The 25,120-nt window shown below is 43.5% G+C and overlaps 2 protein-coding genes across 6 annotated transcripts in view; one reads left to right on the top strand and one right to left on the bottom strand.

The window, feature by feature from the left end:
- Positions 1-2,302, top strand: part of PPP4R1 (protein phosphatase 4 regulatory subunit 1) — an 88,759-nt gene extending 86,457 nt beyond the window's left edge. For both annotated transcript variants that reach the window (XM_074944644.1, XM_074944643.1), the window contains exon 20: positions 1,235-2,302. In XM_074944644.1, the coding sequence (XP_074800745.1) occupies positions 1,235-1,398 (164 nt within the window). In that variant the 3' untranslated portion in view covers positions 1,399-2,302. The remainder of the gene's footprint in view (positions 1-1,234) is intronic.
- A 9,416-nt stretch (positions 2,303-11,718) lies between these two features.
- Positions 11,719-25,120, bottom strand: part of RALBP1 (ralA binding protein 1) — a 64,942-nt gene continuing 51,540 nt past the window's right edge. For all 4 annotated transcript variants that reach the window (XM_074944640.1, XM_074944639.1, XM_074944642.1 and 1 more), the window contains 5 exons: positions 22,840-22,971; positions 21,626-21,733; positions 18,009-18,130; positions 17,435-17,558; positions 11,719-15,632 (listed from right to left, as the gene is read on the bottom strand). In XM_074944640.1, coding sequence (XP_074800741.1) covers positions 15,366-15,632; positions 17,435-17,558; positions 18,009-18,130; positions 21,626-21,733; positions 22,840-22,971 — 753 coding nt within the window. In that variant the 3' untranslated portion in view covers positions 11,719-15,365. The remainder of the gene's footprint in view (positions 15,633-17,434; positions 17,559-18,008; positions 18,131-21,625; positions 21,734-22,839; positions 22,972-25,120) is intronic.

Genomic DNA, 25,120 nt, shown 5'->3' with positions numbered 1-25,120 from the left:
TTGGAATACTGTGTTCAGCTCTGGTCACCCTCATTTCAAAAAGACATAACAGAAATAGTTTAGAGGAGACAAATAGGACATATGATAATTATGTAAAATAATGAACAATACAGAGGAGACCGTTTCAGCATTCCTATTTACCGTGTATCAATACAAGAACAAGGAGACAGCCAAATAAACTGAAGGGCATTACATTTAAAAATGATAAAAGAAATAGAAAATTTTATGCAACACTTAATTAAGCTGTGGAACTCATGAACTCTTGTAACAGAGAGCCTTGCTGTAGTCAAAAAAGACATTTACGTGGATAATATTCATAGCTGATTTATAGTTTATTTGTATTATGGTTGCACCTAGAGGACCCAGCCCTGTTGTGTAGGCACTGTACAAATGTATAACAGTCCCTGTCTCACAGATCTTACAATCGAAGTATAAAACGAGAGACAGTGGATAGATTATTCAATTTAGATTTAAAAAATAAAATTAAAAGGTATATTAATTGGTATACTTCTGGGAATAAATCAACCACAAACTGCTGTGGAAAGGGAGGATTTTTTAATACAATTGTATCATATAATTTAAAAAAACCTGTCACATATTGGGGTTTCTTGCGTACTGTTTATTCATATTACCATTTTTATTGTGTGGTAGCATCTGTCATTAGAATGGAATAGCATGGCAGTTTATTTGTATTACCTTCCATTAGAAATATAAACACATTGATTTTGGGACTCCTGTTCTTAGCAGGAGTTTTTCCCTTTGCACATGTTGTCTGCCACTTATTACATTGAAGGAATTTTAGGGGTCTTGTACTCCTATACCATAAGGACAACTATATTATACTTGAGTCCTCCAGCACACGTATTAATCACCCAGTATTTTGTTAGTTTGTGAATACATTTAAATTAATACATTATTTGCTTGCTTACAAGGATTGGGTGTGACTGTAGTTAGAGTAGATATTGCCCTAATATTTAATGTCATGAATCAGTATCTGCCTACAGCATAAGGATTAAACTAAAATATCCAAAAACTTTGATTTGTTAATACAGAATTTCAGTCTGACTGATAGCCTTTCCGTATTAAAACAGAAGCCTCTGTTTGCCCTTGATATAGAAGCGTGCTCATGTTTTTGAATATAACACTGTAGCATAGTAGCTGGGTTTTGCACCAAAATATAATATTGTTACTCTTATTTTTCTTATATATCTCTTGTATTCTCCATTATTTACAGAATATTTTCTGAATTCTGCCAATTCTCATCAAGAAGTTGTGGAACAGACAATTGTGGCCCTTCAAATGGATGATGACAATGATGTCAAATATTTTGCAAGCATACACCCTGCCAGTACCAAAATTGCAGATGATGCCATGAGCACTGCTTCATCGACTTATTAAAAGAAGTTCCTGAATAGTACTATAATTTTAATAAAAAACAAACAAAACACAAACTATCCTCAAATGCTCCTAAAATGGATGATTTAGGACAACCTCTTCCAAAGGAGGAGAGATCTCTTGCCGGACTTAACTACGGGTGGATGTTATCTAAACCTGATACCAGGGATTTTAAGAGTCAAGAAAAAGTAAACATTACCTATCTCATCTTGACTTTAGAAAAACATTGCTCAGAGGATTATATTTGCCACTGAAGCCTTAAATCTTCTGTCTTCCTGAACAAATGAAACTTGAATTGGCAGAGCATTTTCATTGTAGAAGAGATGTGATTTCCAGAGACTTGCGTTGTTTCTCCTGAGGAGTTAACTTAGCAAGTTTTTTCCTTAGCAACTGATAGTTCAAATTCTTATAGCCAGAGAGGCAGATTTATATCCAGATGTAAGACCTCCAGTATTAGCTATAAAAGTTTTTATCCATGCAAAGAACCTGATTGTGTGCAGCTGGGCACATCCTTAAGTGTGAATAGTTTTGATGTGTGTAAATGGGGAACAGTAGAAATTTGGATTTCTCTTAAGGGCTCAGTGGTAACACTAAACTAGAATCTGATTTTAATCTTTAAATGCAGCATATTGCTGTACCCATTAGCAGAAAACTTTGCTGAGTACCTGTGTCCTAATTATTTTCATGCTGGTCATGACCTGAAGGAAATTTATTAGCACATGTACTTTAAGTCAGGTATTTTTAACTTGATCATGATCGGCTCTGAGGTGCAACTTTTTCTTCATATACTGTACATATCTGTGACCACTCTTGGGAGTGCTGCAGTCTTTAATCATGTTGTTTAAAAATGTTGTGATACAAGTTGTTCTCTACTTGTCCAAATAAAATTTATTAATAAGATTGAATACGTTGTGACCTTTTAAAGATATTAAAAGAACAAATCTGAAATGACTTCGTGTCCTTCCTTTTCTAGTTCTTGCAAGGATTTCTGTAAATATCATTTACATTTGAATGACTTTTTCCAGAGGGATTTTAATGTAAAACTTAAGATTTATATTTAGAAAAGAAATATACCACAACACAAAAATACAGTGGTCAAGTTAGCTTACAAAAGTACAGAAACACTTTTTTAAAACATTAGTGAAATAATAGGGTGAGAAGTTCGTAAGTGAATCTTTATCAAGAATCTCTTGACTCATTCTTGGGAGCTTATTGGGTCTCCTATCACCCAAATGCAGAGTGACATCTTAGCTGTGGGGAACCTGGACTATCACCTCAATCCAGATTTTCAGGGACCAGGTTGATCAAAATTCCTTCATCTAGCTGAATACAGTTTCTAGGGTTACTAAGAAATCCACTCTGTCCTTGGATATCTACTCATTCTCCTCATAAAAACGCTAACGTCAGTGACTGAGGAGATGACATCTTCCCTTGTGTCTTTTATGGGACTTCTGCTTATAGCTCCTCTCTTCCCACCCACCATAGTGGAGACAGAGGTGGGTGAAGTTTATTCTTCTGATGTAATAGAAGTAGTTACTGCAGCTTCTTAAAAGGTTTCTGCAGAATGCTGGAATTATGGTGCCTTATAAATCATATGGCTAATATCTTGAAAATTTAACCCCAAAGCAGGGGTACAGGAACTACGAGTGCTGGAGCTTGAAGTGGTTTCCATCGTATACAGGGTTTACACTTTTGTTCAGTGGCTTTCAGCACCCCCACTATAAAAATTGTTCCAATGCACTGGGAGCAGCATGTGCATCATCCCTCCCTATCTTGGGAGATTCTTTTGTTGAAAAGATCTTTCTAGTTCTGGCTTCTGTAAGTAAAATAGTATTAGCTGCATGGCTCTCTCCCAGATTCTAGAATCCTTCTGCTTCCCCGACCGTATAGACATGCATATGACACCCAAGAGGCCTGCTGTCTGCTCCTAAGATTGACCATGGAGTAGCTTCAGGTACCAAGTCGTCTTTCATTTGTCTTGAAGCTAGTTTCTCCTGAAGATGACCTTGGGAGGAAAATGGAATAAGTATTCATGAGGCATTTTGAAGCAGAAGTCTGCTTATATTTTCGGAGTCTCTGTGGAATGGACACTAGCACTTTAGCCAGATTTTCTGTTCATCTTGTCTCATGAATAGACTAGCAGAAGTCTTGTGCAAGTTCCAGATCTCTCTTAATTCACTTTGTGATGTTGCACAGGATGATACCAAGCTGTCTGAAAATACTATGAGCTCCTCATTGATGGGCTGTAGCTGTGATCTGGGGACATACAGAGACTAAATTGGTGGAGAACGATGGGGAAAGGTACTCTCCCAAGCTCTGCTCGCAGACCAACATCTCCCACTTGAGAAAAATGAGATGCAACCAAGTAGATTATGCAGATTTTCATATGATAATCCTTGCTTGCTGACTGCAGCTTAGTGACATTTAAATTACCATTAGGACAGTGGTTTTGAATCTTTTTTTCATTTGCGAACCCCTAAAAAATTCAAATGGAGGTATGGACCCCTTTGAAAATCTTAGACATAATCTGTGGACACCCAGAGATCCGTGGACCACAAGTTGTCAACCACTGCATTTGGATACAGGGTTAACATCACATTGAGATGAATAGGTATAGTTTTTTCACCTTTTTTAGACTGTCTGCAGACTCTGACAGAAATCCATATCAGATAATTTTAAAATTGTGATTAGATTGTAATCTTCAGTAAGCAGGGTTGGAGACTTTACATCAAATCTTAGATTTTGGAGTACAAAACAGCAGCCTCCCTATAAAAAACCAAACACACAAACATATTTCATCGAGCTGCCATGAGCAAACTTAATTCCGCTTCTCCTTCTCCTCCCAAAGCATCTTGACAGACATGGGGAGCAGTACAGTATTGCCATCCATTCCTGTCCACAGCTTGTTCCTCCATTAAGCCCAGTTTGGTTATGTCTCTGCATATGATGTCCTGCCATCTAGTTGATGGTCAGCCTCTAGGTCTGTCTGACCTTGGTTGCGTTTGCATTATTTTCTTTGGCATCCTGTCATCTGTTTTTGTTTTCTACCGTACTCCACCATTGTAATCTTTTTTGATTGCAGCCAGTTCTACACCCTGATATCTCACACCACTCGTTTTAACATCATTTGTCTTAAAATCATTCTACTTTACACCTGCCATCTTCCAAATAGCTCATCCCTACTGTCTCCAGCCACCTGTTTCAGTGAAACTACTTCCAGACTGTAGAGACACACTGTTAGTACACTCGTTTGCTAAATTTTCACTTTGGTACCAAACATAATGCTTTTTAGTCCATAATTTTAACAACTTCTGTGCAGCATATGTAGTTAAAACATGTCTCCTTTTAACTTCATCCTTGATGGAACCATTGGCACTGATCAAGCTTCCTTGATACTCACAAGATTTTACTTATTCTGTGAGTTCACTGCTGCATTTCAACACTTTGATTGTCCTTTTTCCAAGGTACAACCAATGTAATGGCTATTCATGGGTATTAGAATATGACTGGACTGCCGGCGCCGTGGCCACTGCAGTGGCAACCCCCAACTTCGTGGCCCTTCTGGACACCCTGGGCATATCATCGGAGCCAGGGACAGAACCAGGGGTCGAGGCCCAGATCTGCATTGGTATCGTCGGCGTCCTTCGTTCCTCCGCAGGCACTGTCAGCAGCGGTGCCACCAACGCCCCTCCCTTCGCCTGCGGTGCTGGCGACTGCAGCGGTGACCTCGGCACTGCTGGCATCAGCAACCTCGGCACTGACTACCTCGGCACCCATGATCTCGGTTCCGGCAGCCCTGGCACCGCAGGCTGCTGATGTGGCGGCACAGCAATAATGGGTGCCTCGTGACCCCATGGATGCTGAGGGGAGTGAGCAGGGCTCATTGCCAGGACTTTCCTCCCCAGATGAGACCATGGCAGGGACATGGACAGCCCCGGCCTTGGAAGACAACAGGGTCCTACAACAGCTGCTGTGACGGGTGGCCCAGAACCTGGGGATCCAGGCAGAGGTGGTGGTAGAGGACGCCGACCCTACTGTGCTGAGACCACAAAGACCGTCTGGTAGACCCCGGCCTCTTTGCCCCCTATGTCCAAGAGAAATGAAAGACGGTACTTTGTCCCCTCAAGGGCATATGAACACTTATATACCCACCCACCCCTCCGATTCCCCGGTGGTTGATGCAGCTAATCAGTGTGAGCGCCAGGGCTACCAGGGGCCCTCCCCTAAAAATAGGGATGGTAAAAAAACTATTTGTTTAGGTAAAAGACCTATTTGTGAGGAAGGTCTACTCCACCGGGGGTCTGCAGCTCCACATATTGAACCAGCAGGCCATCATGAGCAGATACTTGTATAATACCTGTGGTGTGATGGCCAAGTTTGCAGCTGACGCAGGACTCCCCATGTGGAGTTCTCTGCACTGGTGGAGAAAGGGAAACTAATTTCACGAGCTTCCCTACAGGCTGTATTGGACAAGGCAGATGCTGCCTCCTGTGCAATGGCCACAGGGGTGGCAATGAGGAGTTGTTCCTAGTTGCAGGTCTCGGGTCTTCCCCACGAGATCCAACAGACCATTCAGGACCTTCCCTTTGAGCGTTCGGACCTCTTTTCCAACAAAACAGATAAAGGACTCCACAGTCTAAAGGACTTGCGGGTGGCCCTCAAGTCCTTGGGCCTCCACACTCCTGCAACTCAGCACAGGCACTTTGAGCCACAGCCTTCCTCACGGTTCTACCAACCACATAACTGGCAGGATGCTCCTCAGAGGAGGAATAGAAGCAGCAGAAAAAGACCGCACCAGTCCTCGGGCTCAGACACCCTAACATCAGAGCCCCCTTACAGTGTGTTCCATAAGGACAAACTTCAGCTCAGGACTCACTCAGCTTTTCTCCCAAAGGTTGTCTCCCAGTTTCACATCAACCAGGACATATTCCTCCCTGTATTCTACCCTAAGCTGTACTTGAGTGGCAGGGAGCAAAGACTTCACTCATTGCATGTCTGCAGAGCACTAGCCTTCTACATCGAGAGAATGAAACCATTCTGAAAGTCCATCCAGTTATTCATGGCCGTGGCGGACAGAATGAAAGGTCTTCCGGTCTCCTTTCAATGTATCTCGTCATGCATTTGGGAGTGCTACAACTTGGCAAGGGTGCCTGCTCCTTCGATCACTGCGCACTCCACCAGGGCTCAGGCCTCTTCAACGGCGTTCCTGACATAGGTGCCTACCAAGGAAATCTGCAGAGCAGCGACATGGTCCTCCATACACATTCTCTCCACGCGCTATGCGATCACCCAGCAGGCCAAAGATGATGCGGCTTTCGGCCGAGCAGTACTCCAGTCAGTGGATGAACTTGAACTTGTGAGTCACCTGATTGGAATTGACATGAACAAGCACTGTAGGGTGACCAGATGTCCTGATTTTATAGGAACACTCTCGATTTTTGGGTCTTTTTCTTATATAGGCACCTATTACACTCCACCCCCGTCCCGATTTTTGACACCCTAAAGCAGTGCTTCTCAAGTTATCTGATGTGGGGGACTGGCTTTTTTTTTTTTCCAGTGTGCACGCAGACTGGTAGCCGATGGTTCCGCGGACCACTACTTTGAGTAGCCCTGCCCTAAAGCACTCGAAGAAAAAACGGTTACTCACCTTCTCGTAACTGTTCTTTGAGATGTGTTGCTCATGTCCATTTCAATACCCACCCTCCTCCTCCTCGGTCGGAGTAGCAGGCAAGAAGGAACTGAGGGGTGGCGGGTCGGCAGGGCCCTGTATTGGGCACCATGAATGCACGACTCCAGGGCGCACCCAGACTGACCCTAAGAATACTGCGTGGGGGGAAATCATCTAGCTGTTGTGCATGCAGCGTGCACACACCTGCTTGGAATGGACATGAACACCACATCTCGAAGAACAACAGTTTTATGAGAAGGTGAGTAACCGTTTTTTCCTGGAGGCTGATCTCCAGAGTTGATGCTGGGCTTACGCATTGCCAGACTAATAGTCAACCAAACCTGTAAAGCCACCCACCTCTACCGACAGGGGCGAGATGGCCCCCTGATCCTGAAGCTGTAGAGCAGTGGTTCTCAACCTCTTTTATCATTGTGAGTCGTATATATGGCCTACAATATGTTACCTGGGCCACAGGTTTAGAACCACAGCGCCCCCCCCCCCCCCTTTCTCCCCACAGACCTCTATGTCCAGCATCTCCTGGCCAGAGACTCCTCCACAGGAGTGGAGCCCTGGGTGAGGGGCTGGGTGGCAGGGTGGGGCTGGCCGGCAGCCCTGACCCTGAACCTGGCCGCACAGCAGCCCAGACCTCAACACTGTAGGGCTCCCCGGCAGCCCTGAAGCTGCCCGCGGACCTCGACCCCATGTGGCAGCCCCCAGACTTCACAGGGCCGTGAGACTGAGTTGTAGGATACTGCATAGAATCCAGACTCGATGCTGCTTCAGCTATCAGAAGGGAGGTGAGCTGGGGTTGGAGCCACTCTTCTTTTTTAAAGCCTGCAGCCTGGAATGAAGCGGGGGGTGACAGGTTTGACAGATGCTGCTCATCAGAAGAATCAGTGGCTCGCAGTGCAGCTACCTTGGTCCCACAAGTGAGAATAGGCAGAGGCTGCTCAATGAAGAAGTGGAGGTTTCTACTAAAATCTCATTTCCTTTTGATATAACCTATTTGCAAAGCAGAAATGTAGATTCCCTAAGATGAGCTATACAAGTCCCAGAAAACCCCTTGGGACTTCCTCTCCAACCCATTACAGGTACAGACATGGGAGGCAAACCGAGTCCTTCTTTTTTTGGTCCTCTTTGTTACTGCAGCCTACAGATAATAGAAAGTTTGGTTTATTTTCTCTGAACCTTTGTCATCTCAGTGATTATTTATAAGCTGATCAAGGCTCTTAGTACAACAGTTCATCATTTTGTGTAGTAAAGATTAGCACCTGACCTAGTTTTCTCTGCTACTGGTGATCTGGCAACGATTGCTTTTCTTCCAGCCAGGTGAGTAAGGATGGTGTTCTCCTTCCCCTTCCTTTGTGTCGCAACTCAGCTTTCAGTAGATTGTTAAAGAGCCAATTGTTTTAGATCCTGACTTTTCGTACTGCAATACAGAGGGTAGCTTAGGCCGAGCTATTTAATTCTGGGCTTCAGCCATATCCTTGCTGGTCTCAGGCCAGATTCTGTACGAAAGACTTCATCATGTACAGCGGAGGAGTGCATCTGCAGCTGACTGCATAAGGCATGGTTAGTCTTCTCTACAGGAGTTCTCCATCCCCCAGTGGGAGTTGCCATGCAGACCCTCCACCTCCCCTGGGTGGAGAGCATGTGGGGCAGGGATAAGCAGCTCCCACCACTGTTTGGGCTCTACCAACTATGGGCCTGGTGGGGCAGGGGATGGGGTCTTCCCTGGTGAAAAGTGGGAGCCATGGCCCCCTGACTCTCCCTGTTCCTGTACCACTGGGTTAAAGTAAGCAGGAGTGTGCAACTCCCTCTCCCCTGCTAACCTGCTAGCTCCCCTGGTTGTGAGTAAGTCTACATTTCAGTTGTGTATTTTTAGTAAAAGTCATGGACAGGTCATGAGCAGTAAACAAAAATTCACAGCCTGTGCCCTGTCCATGACTTCTACTAGGTACCCCTAACTAAAGCTTGGGCCAGAGGGCTGCGGGTGCTGAGGTGGGGGGGGAAAGAGTGTGGTGGTGTGTGGCCCAGGACCTCCGCTGGTGCTGGGGGAGGAGGGTTGGTGGGGCTGGCAGGCTCTGCGCATAGCTCCCCAGACTTGGCCTGTACATCCCTGCAGCTCCTAAGGGCAGGGACGGCTGGGGGGCTCCGTGTGCTGCCCATGCCACTGGTGCTGGCTCCACAGCTCCCATTGGCCGGGAACCCAAAGCCCCCTGGCCCCTTTGCATGTGAGCTGCAGGGACATGCTGCTGGTCACTTCCAGGGAGTTTCTCCTGAGGTAAGTGCTGCCCTACACCCAAGCCTCAGGGCTGAGCCCCCTTCCACACCCAAACTGCTGCTGTGGGGGTGGCCTGGTGGCCTAAGACTGCCCCTGCAGGGACTGCTGCGGAGGTCACTGAATCTGTGACAGACACACAGCCTTAGTCAGGGGGGAATGCAGCTTTCCTGGGCCTAGAGCTTCCCTGCTGTTTCGTGGCTGGTGAAAGGAGGATGCATTTGGCAGGTAACTGAAGTGGATGCAGCAGCAGCTGTTGTTGCCCAGTGCTGGAGCGTTTAGCTGGATCATTTGCTGGAAGGGCCTTATCTTTTTCCAGGCAAAGCTCTGTTCTCCTGCTGATTGCCTCTCCACCATGGGAGCACAAACTTGCCCCTTTTAAGGGAAGAGGGAGAGACAAAGACCAGCCTCCCCCTCCTTTGCCAGAACCCAAGATAAGCAATTGCCCCATAGGCTTTCTTCTCCCCTCCTGCCATTCCTCAGGGGTGGGTCATCCTATCAAGCCCTGCTCTCCATGTGTGGCTGCTTATGACCCTGGATGCCTTTTCCCACCTATTTATTAAATTCTCCCCAGGAGCTAAGGCAATTATGACCACAGCAGCCTGTCCCTCCAACATCAGCGCACAGGCTCAGGCTGCAGAGCCAAGGCCAGTCACTGACCCTGTGTCTTGTCATCAGCCAAGCATGCTCAGTGGGCTGAACTGGTGTCCTCACTGCAGCCTGTCATTTATTGAAACGAAATGTCTTTTTAACATCCTGAAACAGGTACAGGGCTGAAAAGGAGAGCTCAGTTCCTTTCCCTAGCTGGGGGGAGGCTTCTTCCTTCTCTAATGTGGCTCTTCAGGGCATTCCTCCAGCCCTGCATGCAGAGGGTGGTGGTGGGGATCCAACTCTACCCAAGGGCCCGTTGCCCTGGTTCAGAGCCCCCGCAGAAGAAAATCCCTGGGGCGGTTTGGGAGTGGGGTCTTAGCCACTTCTGCCTCTCAGGTGGGAGAATGTTCCTCCTCTGCCACAACAGCTGCTTGGCCTTATACAAGGCCTGCCTGAGCCCTGCTTCTGGCCCTGGGGCAGCTCTTTAGGCCACTCACTCAGCCAGATTGATAGAGAGGGATCCTAGCTGCTCCCACCCTGCCCCATACAGGGATTGTGCCTTCGGTTGGGGTGGATTCTGCAACCTCCATTGCAATCAGTCTGGGTGTGTTCCCTCGCAGGCAGGTAAGAGCCCTAGTCAGCATTCCACAAGACCAATTACACCCTTGGCACCTGCACAAATAGCTGGAGGCTCCTGTGGCATCATTAGACTTGGATGGTGGAGAGAAGCCAGCTTGACTGTCAGAAGACCAGGAAGAAGTTGCAGGGGTAAGAGTTAGACAGCTTTCTACTTGCAGAGTCATCCCAGCGGAGATGGAAATTGAGCTACGGGGCCAACAATGAACTACTTTTTGATGTTAATGAAGGAACAGCATCAGCTATGCATAGGAGTGATTTAAACTCAGAAAAGGACTTAAAATGGCAATTAGGCACCTCAATCTCAGAATCAGCCCCACGGCAATTCAGTGACCCACACCTTGTAGGCAGTGGACATCACTTAGCACTTTGAGTTCCCAATTGCACCTGTGATACTGCCTCTTGGCACACACCAGGCATCCTGGTGTCTAAGGCCAGAGCAATGCACAGAGAAGCTACGTGTGCCTGTACTTAAGGCACCTGCAGGGCCTGACTTGCTCGGTGTGCTCCAACCTCACCTACCAGATCAGGCCCCTATAGACAAATGTGCACAAAATGGCTGCAGTGGGGAAACCATTCTCCTTTTAGCCCAGGGCTTAGGGTACCTCAATGGGAATTTGGGAGCTTCCCCACTTCATGTATCTATTCCACCTGAGGGGGCGGGGGGGAAAATGGATTTGCTATGTTGCAGGCATGTGCCCGATCTCCTGGGCTATCCTCACATGGGCCTCCCCTATCTCATAGTGGATAAATAATTTGAAAAGTCAGCTGTGTGTTCTAACACCCTCCAGTCATTCTCATGCTTGTGTGCTCTCTCTGGCCTAATCTTGCACCATCCACTGTGGATAAACAATTTTCTAGGCACCTAGAAGTGAGGCATAGTGAAGCTTAGCATCACCACACAAGTTTCTTAGGTAATCTAGCCCTTGGGCTATCTGGGTCTTGCAGAGCCATCGCTAAAAGATTGAAGTCAGCACTGGCTGACATTTTTCAGAGTCCTGCCAGGGGCATGAACTGATAAAAACAGCCGCTTGTTGCTAGATTTGACAAACCACTAACTGCAACTTTCATGTAGGCAACAGTTCACTGCAAACGGCTACTTCTCAGGGTACAAACACTTTATTGGAAAAAGATTAATTTGCATTAAAATAGTTGTCTAAAATAGCTCGATACAGTTGCAGAATTTCAATAAATAGGATGGTAACAGCCTTCAAAACTTCCCACTTCAGATGCACATAACAGCCTGCTGCTTTACATTGGTTTTCTCCCCACAATTAATTTAATTTGGTTATAAAGAGTTTTACTCACTGGGGTGTGTGACTGTTTAGCTGGCCTTTTGAGAGTTCATTTTGAAATGGCTTGTAAATGGAGTAATTCAACAGAAGCATGTGCTGGTACGGTCAACTAAAGTACTTCATGGTGTGGGTACAAGGTTTTAAGCTGAATTTGAAGAATAGTTAATTAGGTGTGGCCCGAAAGTGTCACCCTTCTGCAATATTCAGTTAGAGCTAGCATTAGGAATTTACAAAACAGGTTACTGGTGTAAATGTTTATATTCATAAGATTAGAACAATGGGCCATGTTAAATCTAGTCAACACACACAACAGATCCATTATTACTGATACAATCGGTGCTCAAACCATCATGTCAATTATGACTAGCTATTTATTACATGCATTGTTTGAGTCTGGCCCACAAAGGCATAACAAAATGAAGTCTGGTTTCAGGAGGTTTAAATTTGCATGGTCTGGTATTTTGGCTGCTGATTCTGCCAGGGCATAAATGTCCAATAATGCTATTGCATTCCTTATTTGAACAATACTGTCAGGTATGATCCATAGCCATAGTATGATAGCAAGCAAATTAAATGGATGTAATGTACTCTATATGCCAGCTCTCCTCCTGCTACTACTTGTCCATTTTAATTTGTTAGAGTGGTTGTTTATCCAAGTTTCCCACTTAGTAGGCCAGCTAGGTCCTTATACTCTGGTTTCCTTTCTATTTTAAATGACAAACTTCAGTGCATTTTCTTGGATGATCAGGGAAGTTCAGGATTAGGGGCAACACTCCCTTTAATTATACCTCCAGCTGAATTTTATTGTAAGGCACCTTGGGATGCTCTTCTTATAGGGCATCTTATAAGTGAGCTGGGTAGTGTAAAATATCAGATCACTGAAATTACTTTCATAGTTATATTTACTGTCCAATTAAAAGTAATCAGCTCTTTTAACTGTATAATGGCTCCTTCAAAGAGATCACTAACTCATTACATGTGTAAGATACGTATTAGATCTAGCACTGCTTTCACTAAGACTGACTTGACCTCAGACAAAGTACAAGTGGCCTCTTAGTGTATCCTGTCTGTACATAAACTGATGGATGAAAAACCCATCAACAGTGTTACTAAGAATCGAATCCATAACTCCACACACCAAAAACTCAAGCACAGTAGCTCCGCTCCTCAGATTTATATTAAAAAAGGGTCTATTGTGAATTAGCAACATGGACATAATCTGCTTTAATTATTTTTTCAAGAGAATTGAATTTTTTTCCAGAAACTTTTAGAACTAAAATTCTTAACATAAGATGGATCAACCAAATTACATTACAGAAACAAGAGAGGAACTTACTTGCAAAGACCTGTGTTCAGTCCTATTGCTACAGGGGCTGGTGGCAACCCAAACACCTAAAGCAGTGTAGGCGGTGCAGCTGCTTGGTAACTGCAGGAGAAACAGAACCGAGTGCCTGAATTCACATTTCAAAAAGTAAATCTTTTCGTTCACGTTTTCAGTTACAGCAGTAAAATTAGGGTCTTGAAAACCACAGACCTTTGAATATTTGTTTTGCTTTCCTTTCATTAGATCTAAAACGAGACTTAAATTTTAGCTTTGAACCAGTTTTTTTCCTCAGCAGAGTTTCATAATAGAAATGCCAGGATAACTGTCCCTAGAGGAGAGCAATCCAAAAAACTGATTTCACAGTTTAATTGGGACGGGTTTGCTACAAAACAAACCCCCCACACAATGGAAGGTAGTTGCGCATGCAAAGTGAGCGAGGCTGCTTTCGAAAGATGGACATTTACTGCGAGGTAGATACATTACAAACTATTTTCAAATGGCTGTTGAATTTATTAGCTTGATGAATATGGTCCTAACAAAATAAAAGTTAATCAATATTAAGAGATTTGTCTGAAGAACACTGATTAGAAAAATCTATGACAATTTGATAGAAATTAGAGTGAATTTAAAGAAAATGTTTAAATATTGCTAGCGTACATAAAATGCATGTAACAGACAGGCAAGGGAGAATGCTTTACATGTTTACAACTGCCACCTAACCACATTCTCAATCTTCATAAATTCTGTTCTCCAAATTTTAAAAAAAATATGAGGCTGTTTTCTATAACATATCAAAGCATTATTTATACAAAATGAAATCATGGCCCATGATTCACAACAGTGCAATAGATAAAGAAAGAATACACCCACATCCAACAGGTGCTGAAAATAAATATCCAGATTCTAGAAACAAGATAGGCTGTGAGCACTCTGTGGAGTTGTTTTCAATATTTTTTGAGTTGAATATTTATTGACTAGTCTCATGACCATCATTTCATTTGACATATATAAATGAGTGCATCTGAAACATAAAAATGGCCCGACAATGCCGATTTTTATGAAGGCCTTTGATTGCTGATAGCACTAAATAGCTGAGCCAAAAGTAAGTCACAGTTATTGTTACTACAGAAAAAAATGTCTATTGCTGAACCCTGCTCCCTCCACTGGGCATCTTTCATCAGACTTACCTGAAAACCATGAATGGCTTAAATTTCTGTAGCTGGAACAATATATTGCTTGGTTAGACAAAGATAACTTATTCTAAGCTAAGCAAACAACTTAACCAATCCTCTTTAACTGCTAAAGCTTCGGTCGCTGAGTTTGAACTGAACTGAGCGTTCCAAACACTTGAAAATGGACCCTTTCTCTGTACTAAGAAAAGGCTGCTCTGATGCACTAGCGGTGTGAATACAGCATCTATGTTATACACGTATGATGGTGAGGATCACTGGTTTACAAACCAGCAAATGGGTTCACTACACTGCCAAAAGACTTGACTGGCTCTTGATGAACACCTTCCACCACAAAGGGACAGCTGTGAGATTTGACATGTATTTTTAATACATTTTACAACTGTAAAATGAGGATGTTATTAGGGCATGTGTTAGGTAATGATGATCTCCTGCAGTCTCAGACATTTTAGCCAAACAGGAAAGAATTTAAAGCTCCTTTGTATATAATCTGCATCAGAAAGGTATCAAAGGCACAAGCAAGAGTGACCAGAAATAAGCAGAAATGACCGTGAATGAGAATGAATAGATTCACAAGGCAAATAATTAATGTCTGTGGATAGGTTTTTGCTTTTTATTGACTGGAAAGAAGAGACCTCCCAATTTTGCTCTGATGAAAACAAATAATTGCTCTGGTTTAAAATAAAACCATTACTGAATTATCTAAAGTCACCTGAAGCAAATCGGTCTCCAATAATCTGACACTAGCTGGAAAACTCCTCTGCACCCTCCAACCTCTAACTGCTTTGTCCTCCAAAGTAACCTGAGCCTAATAGGCAGAATCCACAATTGTGAAGGAGACAAATCTCAAGGGTTTTAAAAGACAAGATTCTTTACACAATGTACACAGCCAGCAAAGATTTGTGCAGTTTTAGCCTCTGAATTACAGTAAGTTGCACAGTCCTTGCTAAGTCCAGTTGATTTTATGAATACCCAAGGACCCTGATCAAATTGGAGTTTCCTTCCTGTCTTTGCTTGGCGATGGCTTGACTAGCTCCTTGACTGCCTTTGACTGCTCTTTAGCTGCTTTTGTCTCCAGGACACTGTCTCTTTGCTGTTGAGAAACACCCCCACGCTTTTCTGGCTCGTCTTCTTCCTGCACCTGCTGCTCTGATTTTGCTCGCTGCATCTGTAGCAGGCGAAGTTGCACTCGCAGCTCAATGATGGCCTCTCGTTCCTCATGAATCGCTTGGTTCAGATGATTGTTCTTTATCTTTTGAGCAAGGGAAAGGAAAATATGACAAAACAGTAACTTCTGTACCTACTGACTCATGAATAGAGTATCACACAACGTAACCTTTGCTGCTAACTTGGGAGAGAGACAAGTGTGTGCACGTGTGCATAAATACACACACAGGAATTAACAGAAATGGAGTGCATGAAAAAAAATTAACCCCACGAGGAACAGAAGATTTATGGTGACAATGGACTAACAGCTGCACCCACCAAAAATACACACTGAGACAAGAAAATGAGCACTCCTGCCCACCCCTCTACAGAAAGGTTCAGAGCTGGTTTAAGATTTTTGTAAACTATATTTTGAGTTAAATACTTAAATTAGGTTTTGGCAGATGACAGTTCCAACATGGACTGCAAAGAGACTTTACATTTAAATTAGTTCTGGAGCTACCTTGCCCGACCTCCCTCCAGCAGGAATTACTATAAAAATGAGCACAGCAGTTTAAAAAACAAATCTACAAGCTGAGAAACAGAGTGAAGTATCTCTGATGTTATTCTTAGAGCTGGGCTACTTTTAATTTTTTGCACCAAGGCAGCTTTACATCAATTTTTTGGAGTCTGTTCTTAATCAGCTTCTTAAATCGTCCCCATCTTCAATCTGAGTTACAAATATGGTGTATCAACAGCTAACTAAAGTTCCCAGCTAGCTAGTCAGAGCACAGGACTAGAATTCAAGAAACCTAGGATTTATTCCTGGCTCTGCCACAGGCTCTCTGTACGACTTTAGGCATGTCACTTAACTCTTCTGTGCCTCATCAGTAATATGAGAACAGTAGTTGACAGGGTGTTTGCGAGATGTAGTTTATTAATAACTGAGGAGTATTTAAGTTCCTCAGATGGGAAGCACCAAACAGTAGAAGTACAGAGTTTCTACTGAGAATTGTAAAGGACATTAACCCAGGAGCCTCCTGACAGCACTAGTCACCATCAAGCAAGAGACCAGAATTTATACACCAAGTGTTACATCTTACTCCCAGCCATAGGGCTGGGAGAGTGATGGAGGAAATACAACTCTAACCTCAGAGTGGGAAGAAGGGATTGAAAGGACCTTAGAGCTCTCCTTAGCTGGCTAAAGTAACACTATCCATACCCAGGAAAATTATTCCTCACACTAGGTAAGAGAATTGCTTCAATCTCTCTCTGGAATATCTATATTTAATTTTCGGACACCAATGCTGCTCTTTTAAAATGCTCTTGTCACTTTCCAGTGAGTAAGAATTCCTGAACTGGGCAATGGCGCTCCAAGTTTGTTTTTTTAAATGAAGAGTCACAATTCAGACACAATGCATAGGTGAAGAGAAAGGGGAGGGGAGGTGAAGAGAAAGTCTCAAATGTTTGTAGGGAGGAAAAAACAGACAGATGCATGAAAGAAATGGAAAGGGCTGTGTGGGAAAAAATCTGAGAAATCCATTCTCCAGGCCCTGCCTCATGTGCAGTCATTTACACCTGTGCAAAGTGGTGGTGAGACTCTACTAAATCATATTTGGTAGCAATTTACACCCACTTTACACATGGAGAAATGACTGCACATGGTGCAGGAGCCCTGGGGAATGAAGTTAGCTTTTAAAAAGAACAGGATTGGTTCCTGAGAATTAAATATATTCCAGAGAGAGACTGAAGTAATCCTCTGTTCTCTCGCTCTTACACGGAGAACAGAATGAGCAACACTTGCCAAACTGCACCTCAGAGAAATTCTTCAACCTGGTTAGGAGCCCACTCCCCAAGAAAGCCAGCACGAAAAGCAAAGGTTATTTTGGTAAAATGCACTTGTCTCACCTCTAGTTCCTCATTCTGCCTTTGCAAATCTTCCAAGATAATCTGTAGCTCCTCCTCATCCTCGCTCTCGCTCTCACTCTCAGAAGAATATTCTTCAGTTTCACTTCTACCATGCTGCTGACGACTGAAAGAGTAAAAGAGATCTTAAATTTAAGCCCTGTTCGCATGTAAGTTTGCTGGAAATGCAGGAGGTGAGAAAGTAGCTATTTTCACCTGCCTATCCATTTGAGAGTCTGCAGCAATTTATAAAACTAAAGCGTTTTCTTTCTTTCTTTACTTCACCAAGAGTAGAATTTGCTTTTAAGAAAAAAAGCAGTTTGTCCATTAAGACAATGGGATTTTTTTATGCTTAAGGTCTTCACAAGTTACTATGATCTAGAAGAAAATATCCCAAAAGCTGCAACAAGGCAATCTGTAATGTTCATCAGGTTCCTGTCCTTTCTATTAGCATTTTGAACTGCACACTTCTGTTTTTCAAAATCCAACCCTGTATAAGAGGTATACAATCACAGCAGAAATTCTTGTAAGAGTTCTAGCCTGGCTGAGGGTCCGATGTCAGCAGGCTTTTTCTTACCTTTGAATTTCCGCTATTTCTGCTCGAAGGCGTTCGATCTCCTCCTTCTCAGTGGCAATCTGTCTGCGCAGAAACTGTTCCATGGCCAGTAGCTCTTCCTGTTCTGTCAAGATCTCATTCTCCTGCAATGATCAATTAATTCACCTCATGAGGTCTTGGATTCATGATCTACAAAAAATACACTACAGTGTTTCTTCTTTCTAATGCTGCATCCTCAGAAGTGACCAGACAACTTTGTTTTCTGGAAACACTTCAGGTAATTATGCTGAAAGCACGGTTTTGTCCTAGTGTGGATGTATGCGGACAGGCTGGCCAACCTTTCTACTCCTCTGGTCCAGCAGCTCTCACAGCCAAGATTAATCTGGGATCAAGTTACGTCTGCTTGGAGATCTTCTTACTGAACTGTTGTGCGCTATGGCTCACCAAATTCCAGCACAAGCCAGACGGTGTGAGGCTGGGATTTCCTGCTCCCCAGACTCCATTAGGTGCCAAAACTCAAATCAAAGGGGAAACACTGGGGCCAAGTACAGAAGCAGACAAATCCTAAACTCACCTTGAAAGATAGAAAGTGGGTGGCAAGAATTATGGCAGAAGAGTGTCATGATGGATGGGGAAGAACAGATGAGGTGGGTGGCAAAACAGTGTCCTGGGACAAAGACGACAAAAACGCTGAGTACCTCCCTCGCTACTCTCTCCACATAACAAACACCCCACACACTAATCTCATTCCTGCCAGGCCTCATATATGAGCCAAGGCCTTTGTCTCCTTTCACTTGTGCCAGCCTCCCAGTATTAAGAAAAGGTGTTTCTTGTTTGAAAGATCTGGAAATTCTGAGTCCTTTACTCTAGCCTGCTTACTTAAAACCAATGGATAAAACAAACTTTAAACCTACACTCCTGTGTCAATTCCAAAGAGGCTAGGAGCAAAGAATGCAGAACCGAGGAAGGAAACACCTCCACTTACCTTTTTTTTTTTAAATTACACTTTTAAAAAATAACACATCTAAAGGGTTTAAGCAGCCCACAGAACTTATTTTGCTATCTAGCAAGCAACCTATCCAATAAGACAAGATTAACGTATTATATCAAACCTAATGAGCCTCCTTAAGTGACAAGTTTTTAGTTACCTTGTTGCCGATAACACAGTAAAAAAGCAGGCAAGAATGAGATCTGTAGGAAAATGTTACTGAAAAGCTTCCAATTATATTTGGAAAGAGGAACTATAGAGTGTGAGGCATGAACAAGAGAAGTGAAGGAGAACAACGGTAGGAGTTACTTGAACAGTAAGTGTTTCAGTCTTGCCTCTCATTCAGGCATTCGAGAGGAAGAGAGAGAAAACTAACAACTGGAAGTCTGACCTGACGGGCTGAAGCCAATGAGAGTTGTGAGTAGCTCATCCCCTTTCATCATGAGCATAGTGTACATCAGACACTGGGGCCCATATTCACAAAGGGACTTAGGCACTGGGATGATCAGTGTTGCAATACCTAACACTTAGCCACCTTACAAAATTACAGGAACACCACAACATTGTGATTCACAAAGCCTGAGTTAGACCATAGATTCCCTATACGACGAACAGGGAGATATAGGAGACTTAGGCTGCAATTCACAAAAGCCAGCATGCCAGGCAGGGAACCGCCTAAGTTAGCCAATGGGAGATGCAGATGACAGTAGGTCCTAACTCTCGCCGCTCTCAAGGAGCTAGGCACCTCTCTCTCAAATGGGAACCCTTCTCCTGGAGTCAGGGGGCTTGCGCGCCTAAGACATTTCTTGGGAAAATGAATTAGGCACCAGTCTAAACACACACAAAATGGCCAGAAGAGGAGAAGGTGGTGGCACCCACCTTATACCGTGTAGCCCAGAGGCAATTGGGATGTGAGAGACCCAGGTACAATTCCCCTCTCTGGCACAGAGGGAGAAAGGATTTGACAGCGGTCTCCCACCTCTCAGCATGCTTTAATCTCTGAGCTAGTGAATATTCTGTTGTGGGGCTCCTTTAAGAGCTCCTGTGGATAAATAACTAAAGAGTCACTGGGCCAGAGAGTAAGGAGGATTCCATAGCCTGGTGGTTAGGGCATCCATCTGGGTATTGAGACACCCAGGTCCCTGCTCCAGTACCTAGTTATTAATCCACAGTGGAACAGCTTCAACAGGAGAGACTGAGGGAACCCCAGATCAAAATATCCCATAGCTCAGAGCACACAGAGGTGGGAGACTCCTGTTCAAATCCTTTCCCCCCCCTCAGGTGGGGGAACTGACTGTGTATCTCCCACATTCCAGGTGAGTGCTCCAACCACCAGGATAAAAGTTATAAAGTCGGTGCTGCTGCCTCTAGCCATTTTTTGACTGATGAAATAGGTGGCCTGTGAGCACACGTACCAGGTCAGGCTCCACACACAAGATTGGCAGGAGAACGCCTACCTTTCCCTGGTTTGTGCATCACACTGGGGCTTAGGCAGAAGGTAGGTATCCCAACACCTAGAGGGAGGCAGCAGTGCGCACACTCGGAGGCAGAAACCTAGGCACAGAGGGAATTTATACTCTGAAAATGCAGACACCGAGTGAGTTTAGGTGCCTCCAGGGTTTAGCAGGAGTTTTGTGGAACCTAAAACTGGGATTTAGGTGCCTAGACACCCAAGTGTGAGGTTTTGACACCTAAGTACTTTTGTGACTCTCACTCTGGGTGAGAAAGTAGGTTTTAAACTCTGAATTTCAAGTAGACTGCAAGCATTTGTGCTGGAGTTGAAGCGTTTTCAGGGGAGGATGACTCCTCTGGCTCCAGGTAAGTCAGGAGGATTCAAAGCTTTTCTATAGCATTTAAATTAAATATAACTGTGATGCATCAATGTGAAGTGCTCAGTTAATCAGTACATTTCTATTGTAATGTACATTACACTTTCCGTTCAAAACTTTCAAAGCCAGCCTTATATGTCCAGCCTCACCTCAGCACTCAACTCTTCATAACTTTCACAGACACAATTAAAACGAAAAAAAAAAAAAAAAAAAAAAAAAAATGGGTCTTTATCTTCATCCAGTTCGGGAACAGACTGGGAGAAAATAGTGGTAGTGCTCTGAAAATTCTTCCCACAACCCAAGCTCCACCTAGAGGTGATGCCAAAATGAGACACCGATCAGACTGTGGAACACCTCGTAATACGATAATTTCTCCTCTCTTTGGTTAACAGTGAAACAGGTAAAAGTGTTAACTAGATTATATTAAAGAAAAGTTGTGGTACTAGATATAAAAATGTTTAAATATGAAATAGAAATATGAACCCTTCAGGTGTACAGTATTTTTCAGCACCTGTTACAGTGTGTGCCTACTCTGGCCTCAGGATCATTCCAGCAATCAGCCACCTATTCCTTCCCCATTCTTGAACTTTCCGACCTACCGCTCAGACAATATATCAGGGCTTTCCATGGTGCAAACACAGAGAATAAGAGAACATTACAGCCTTCTTTAATTGACTAACTTTACTAACAAGCAAAGGTTTCTTTAATAAACCTGAAATGTATTTGCTTCTCTTTAGTCATTGGTTCGTTTTCCAAAAGCTGGTATATTAACAGAAGGGTAAGAAGAATAGAAGGAAAATGGGATTAAACACACCACCCACCTGAGCGAGTAGGATATTAATAACTTCTTCATTTTCATTCATTTCCTCTTTGGACACATCCTCCTTCGAAAGACTGGCAATTTCTTGAGCAATCTTTGTTTCACACTCCTGCAGTGACAGAAGTTTGGATTAAAAGGCTACCCGGCCACATCACCACATTATATAATACAATCCTGTTCACGTATCTGTCCAAAGCTAGCATTTATTGTTAGAGTCATCCCCAGAGAAGGTTTCTGTTTTTATTTCAAGTTTTTTAAAACAGTATCCAGAAGTCATTCATCACTAGTCCTCCTTTCTGGGACACATGGTAGTTAAATAAGGACAGCTTTTGGATTTACTTGTTCCGGGGAAGCAGTATGTATAGAGCAGACTGTGGATGTTCCAGGGTAGATAATCAATTGGAGTTGTATGTATTGGCTGCTCAGGACATATTGCTTTATGTGCACCAGAGTGATGTGTTTGATGAACAGATTCCTAAGGCTCAAGGTCAATGTAACCAAAGACTGAAAATCAAAAACTGGACTGAAAGCACAACTCAACAACAACAAAGCACCGGGTAAAAACAAATTCAGTGAAATGGGAAAATTCAAGCCCTTTCCTACTGAACGGCTGTGAGCATTTAGAACTGCAATTTTAAAAGGACGTCCTTTTGAAACAAATGGACCAGTAGGACTCAGGCACTTATGTGGTATGTTGACATTAGCAAAGTAATTAACTGCTCACCTATTCCTCTAAAAATCCATTTCTGTTCTCACATTTAAGAAACTCTCATCCTTTTGGAACCCTGAATATAGCAAACCTTTTAGTTATCTACTCAGTCCTGCCAGTTGCTTGCATTAAACAGCAACTTCAATGTTTAGGAAATCCTCCATTTGCCTTTTTTTAGTACTTACAAGCTAAGAACAAGATCAAACAGACAGGATATGCAGCAAGAAAATCAAACCAAAATCCCATCACAACATTTACCCTTTCTAAATGCGGATCAAACACATCTTAACCCTCTCTTAGAACACCTCGAGCACATTGCAATGAGAGGTCCTGAAGATGAGTTAGTTTCATGTTAAAAAAAAAAACAAAACAAAACCAGTGCATGTCACTGAAGCTATTATAACAGGAAATTTCAAGACTACTTTGAACAGGGTCAAAAATATGCTCACAGCAATTACAATCGATGAATTTGAAAGGTTTGGCAATGAACAGATAAAATGACCCACCTGTCTTTTAGCTTCTCTTAGTTTCCGTTTGAGGGCTGTTAAAATTCTTTGTACCTCCCATAATCTCTCTTCTTTGGATAAGTCTTTTATCCCCGCCTGCAAGTCTCGATGTAAACAGTTCAAAAGGAACTCCTAGAATAACACCAAAAGCATCATATTCACCACTCGGTGCTATACAACTACATTCTAATAATACACAATACCACCACCACTACGAAGCTCTTATACAGTGCATTTCATCAGTAGGCCTCAAAGTGCTTTACAAAAAGAGGTCAATACATTATCCCCATTTTACAGAAGGGGAAACTGAAAAATACCACAATCTCTTGTAGACACAAGAACCTGGATTGCAAGTAGGGAACTCACTGGTTTCCTTCTAGAGGGGAAAAAAGCTTAATTTCCATTGCTCTCATAACAACCTTCTTTTTGGTTGTGTAAAGCACTCATGGCTAAACAGACATCACCCTACTCCTTCCTTGTCGGATGTTAGATTTAGCCTTTCTTCCACGGATATGATTGTTCCACTGATTCTCTCCTCCACTGTTGACTCTTCTGCCCATCTCCCATCACAAGGTTTGCCCTGCCAATCCCCACCTTTGGGCCACCCCAACCAGTCTCTTCCTCCAATCCTGCTCTCATGCTGTGGAGTGTCTCTGGCACAAATCCCATGACTCGGCCAATTTTTTCTATTACAGATTCATTCGCTCCTCTTTCAGTTCTGTCATCTTCCTAGCTAAACCACTCTACTTCTCCAATTTAATTAATTCCATGTCCTCAATCCCAGCTGCCTTTTCATCAACTTTGACTTGCTCTTTAAACCCTCCACTTTCCTCTCCACACAGGATCTGGCCAGATACTTCCAAGAGAAAACTGACAAAAAGACAAGACCTTTCCCCCTCCCCTACAACCCCCTCCTCCTCTGCCTCTCTTGTCACAGGTGCAGAAGTTTCTTGTTTGCACTTCTCCTCTAAACCTTCCACTTCCCAGTGACCCTATTACATTTCCTGATCTCCCTTTCACACACTCTGACCCCTTCCCTTACTCTTCTCCTTAATCCCTCTTCCCCCTCTGGCTCTTTCCTCTCACAATATGATCATGCTTTAATCTTTCAAATCTTAAAACCTGACCCTTCACCCTAGCTGCCTCTCCAACTACAGCCCCGTCTTCCTTTCATCTTTAAGTTCACTGAACATGCTGTTTTCATTCTCTGTTTGGAGTTCTTCTCCTCCAATTCCATTCTGGACCCTCTCCAATCTGGATTCCTCTTCTTGCATTCCAAAATCATTCTTGCCAAAGGTCAGAACTAGTACTCCATCCGTACCTTCCTTCACCTGTCAGCGACCTTTGACACTGTTGACCACGCTCCTCTTCTTGAAATCTTGTCCTCCACCTTGGCTTCCAAGATTGTCTTCTTGTGGTTCTCCCATCTCTCTAATTGCTCCTTCAGTGTGTCCTTCAAAGGATCCTCCTCATCCACCCTCCAACTTTCTATGGGGATTCCACAGGGCTCTGTCCTTGGTCCCATTCTCTTCTCCTTTTCCACCTTATTTCTGAGTAATCTCCTCCACAAGCACAAATTCAACTACTATCTCTCTGCACATGACTCTCAGATCTTCCTCTCTACTCCACACCTTTCATCTTCTGTACAAACTAAAATCTTGCCCTGTCATTTCGACATTTCCTTGGGGATCTCAAGCTCTCAGCTCAAGCTCCACAAGGCTAGAAAACATTATTCTTAATTTCCCCGCCCTCCAATCCCTCTCCCTACCTTCTTTCTTAGTGGACAATGCTACCATCCTGTTTGTCACTGACCCACAACCTGGCCATCATACTTGACTCACAACTCTACATAGGTCCCCATTTCCAGTCTATATCTAAATCTTCCAATTGTTTCTGTGTAATATCTATAAAGGTATGGACTTTCCTATTCATCCACACAACTGAAACTCTCATCCAGGCTCGCATCATCTTGCATCTCAATTACTGCAACATCCTTTCCTTTAGCTTTGACAAATGCAATCTTTCCCTGCTCATATCCATTCAGAATGCTGTTGCAAAGATCATTTTCTGAGCTTGTTGCTTTGGCCAGGTCACATTCGCTCTTTGTATCCCTCCCCTGGCTCCTCCCTTCCCCATCACATCAAACATATGCTACTTGTCTTCACTTTCAAGACCTTTTACGGCCTCTCTCTATCCTACCTATTGTTTCTCATTCACTACTGAGATGTTGATGCCTGCCTACAGTCAGCAAATGATACCATTCTTCATTGCCTCCTTATTA

The sequence above is a fragment of the Natator depressus genome, chromosome 2, assembly GCF_965152275.1.
Source record: "Natator depressus isolate rNatDep1 chromosome 2, rNatDep2.hap1, whole genome shotgun sequence".
Lineage (NCBI taxonomy): Eukaryota > Metazoa > Chordata > Testudines > Cheloniidae > Natator > Natator depressus.
This window is presented reverse-complemented; position numbering and strand designations above follow the sequence as displayed.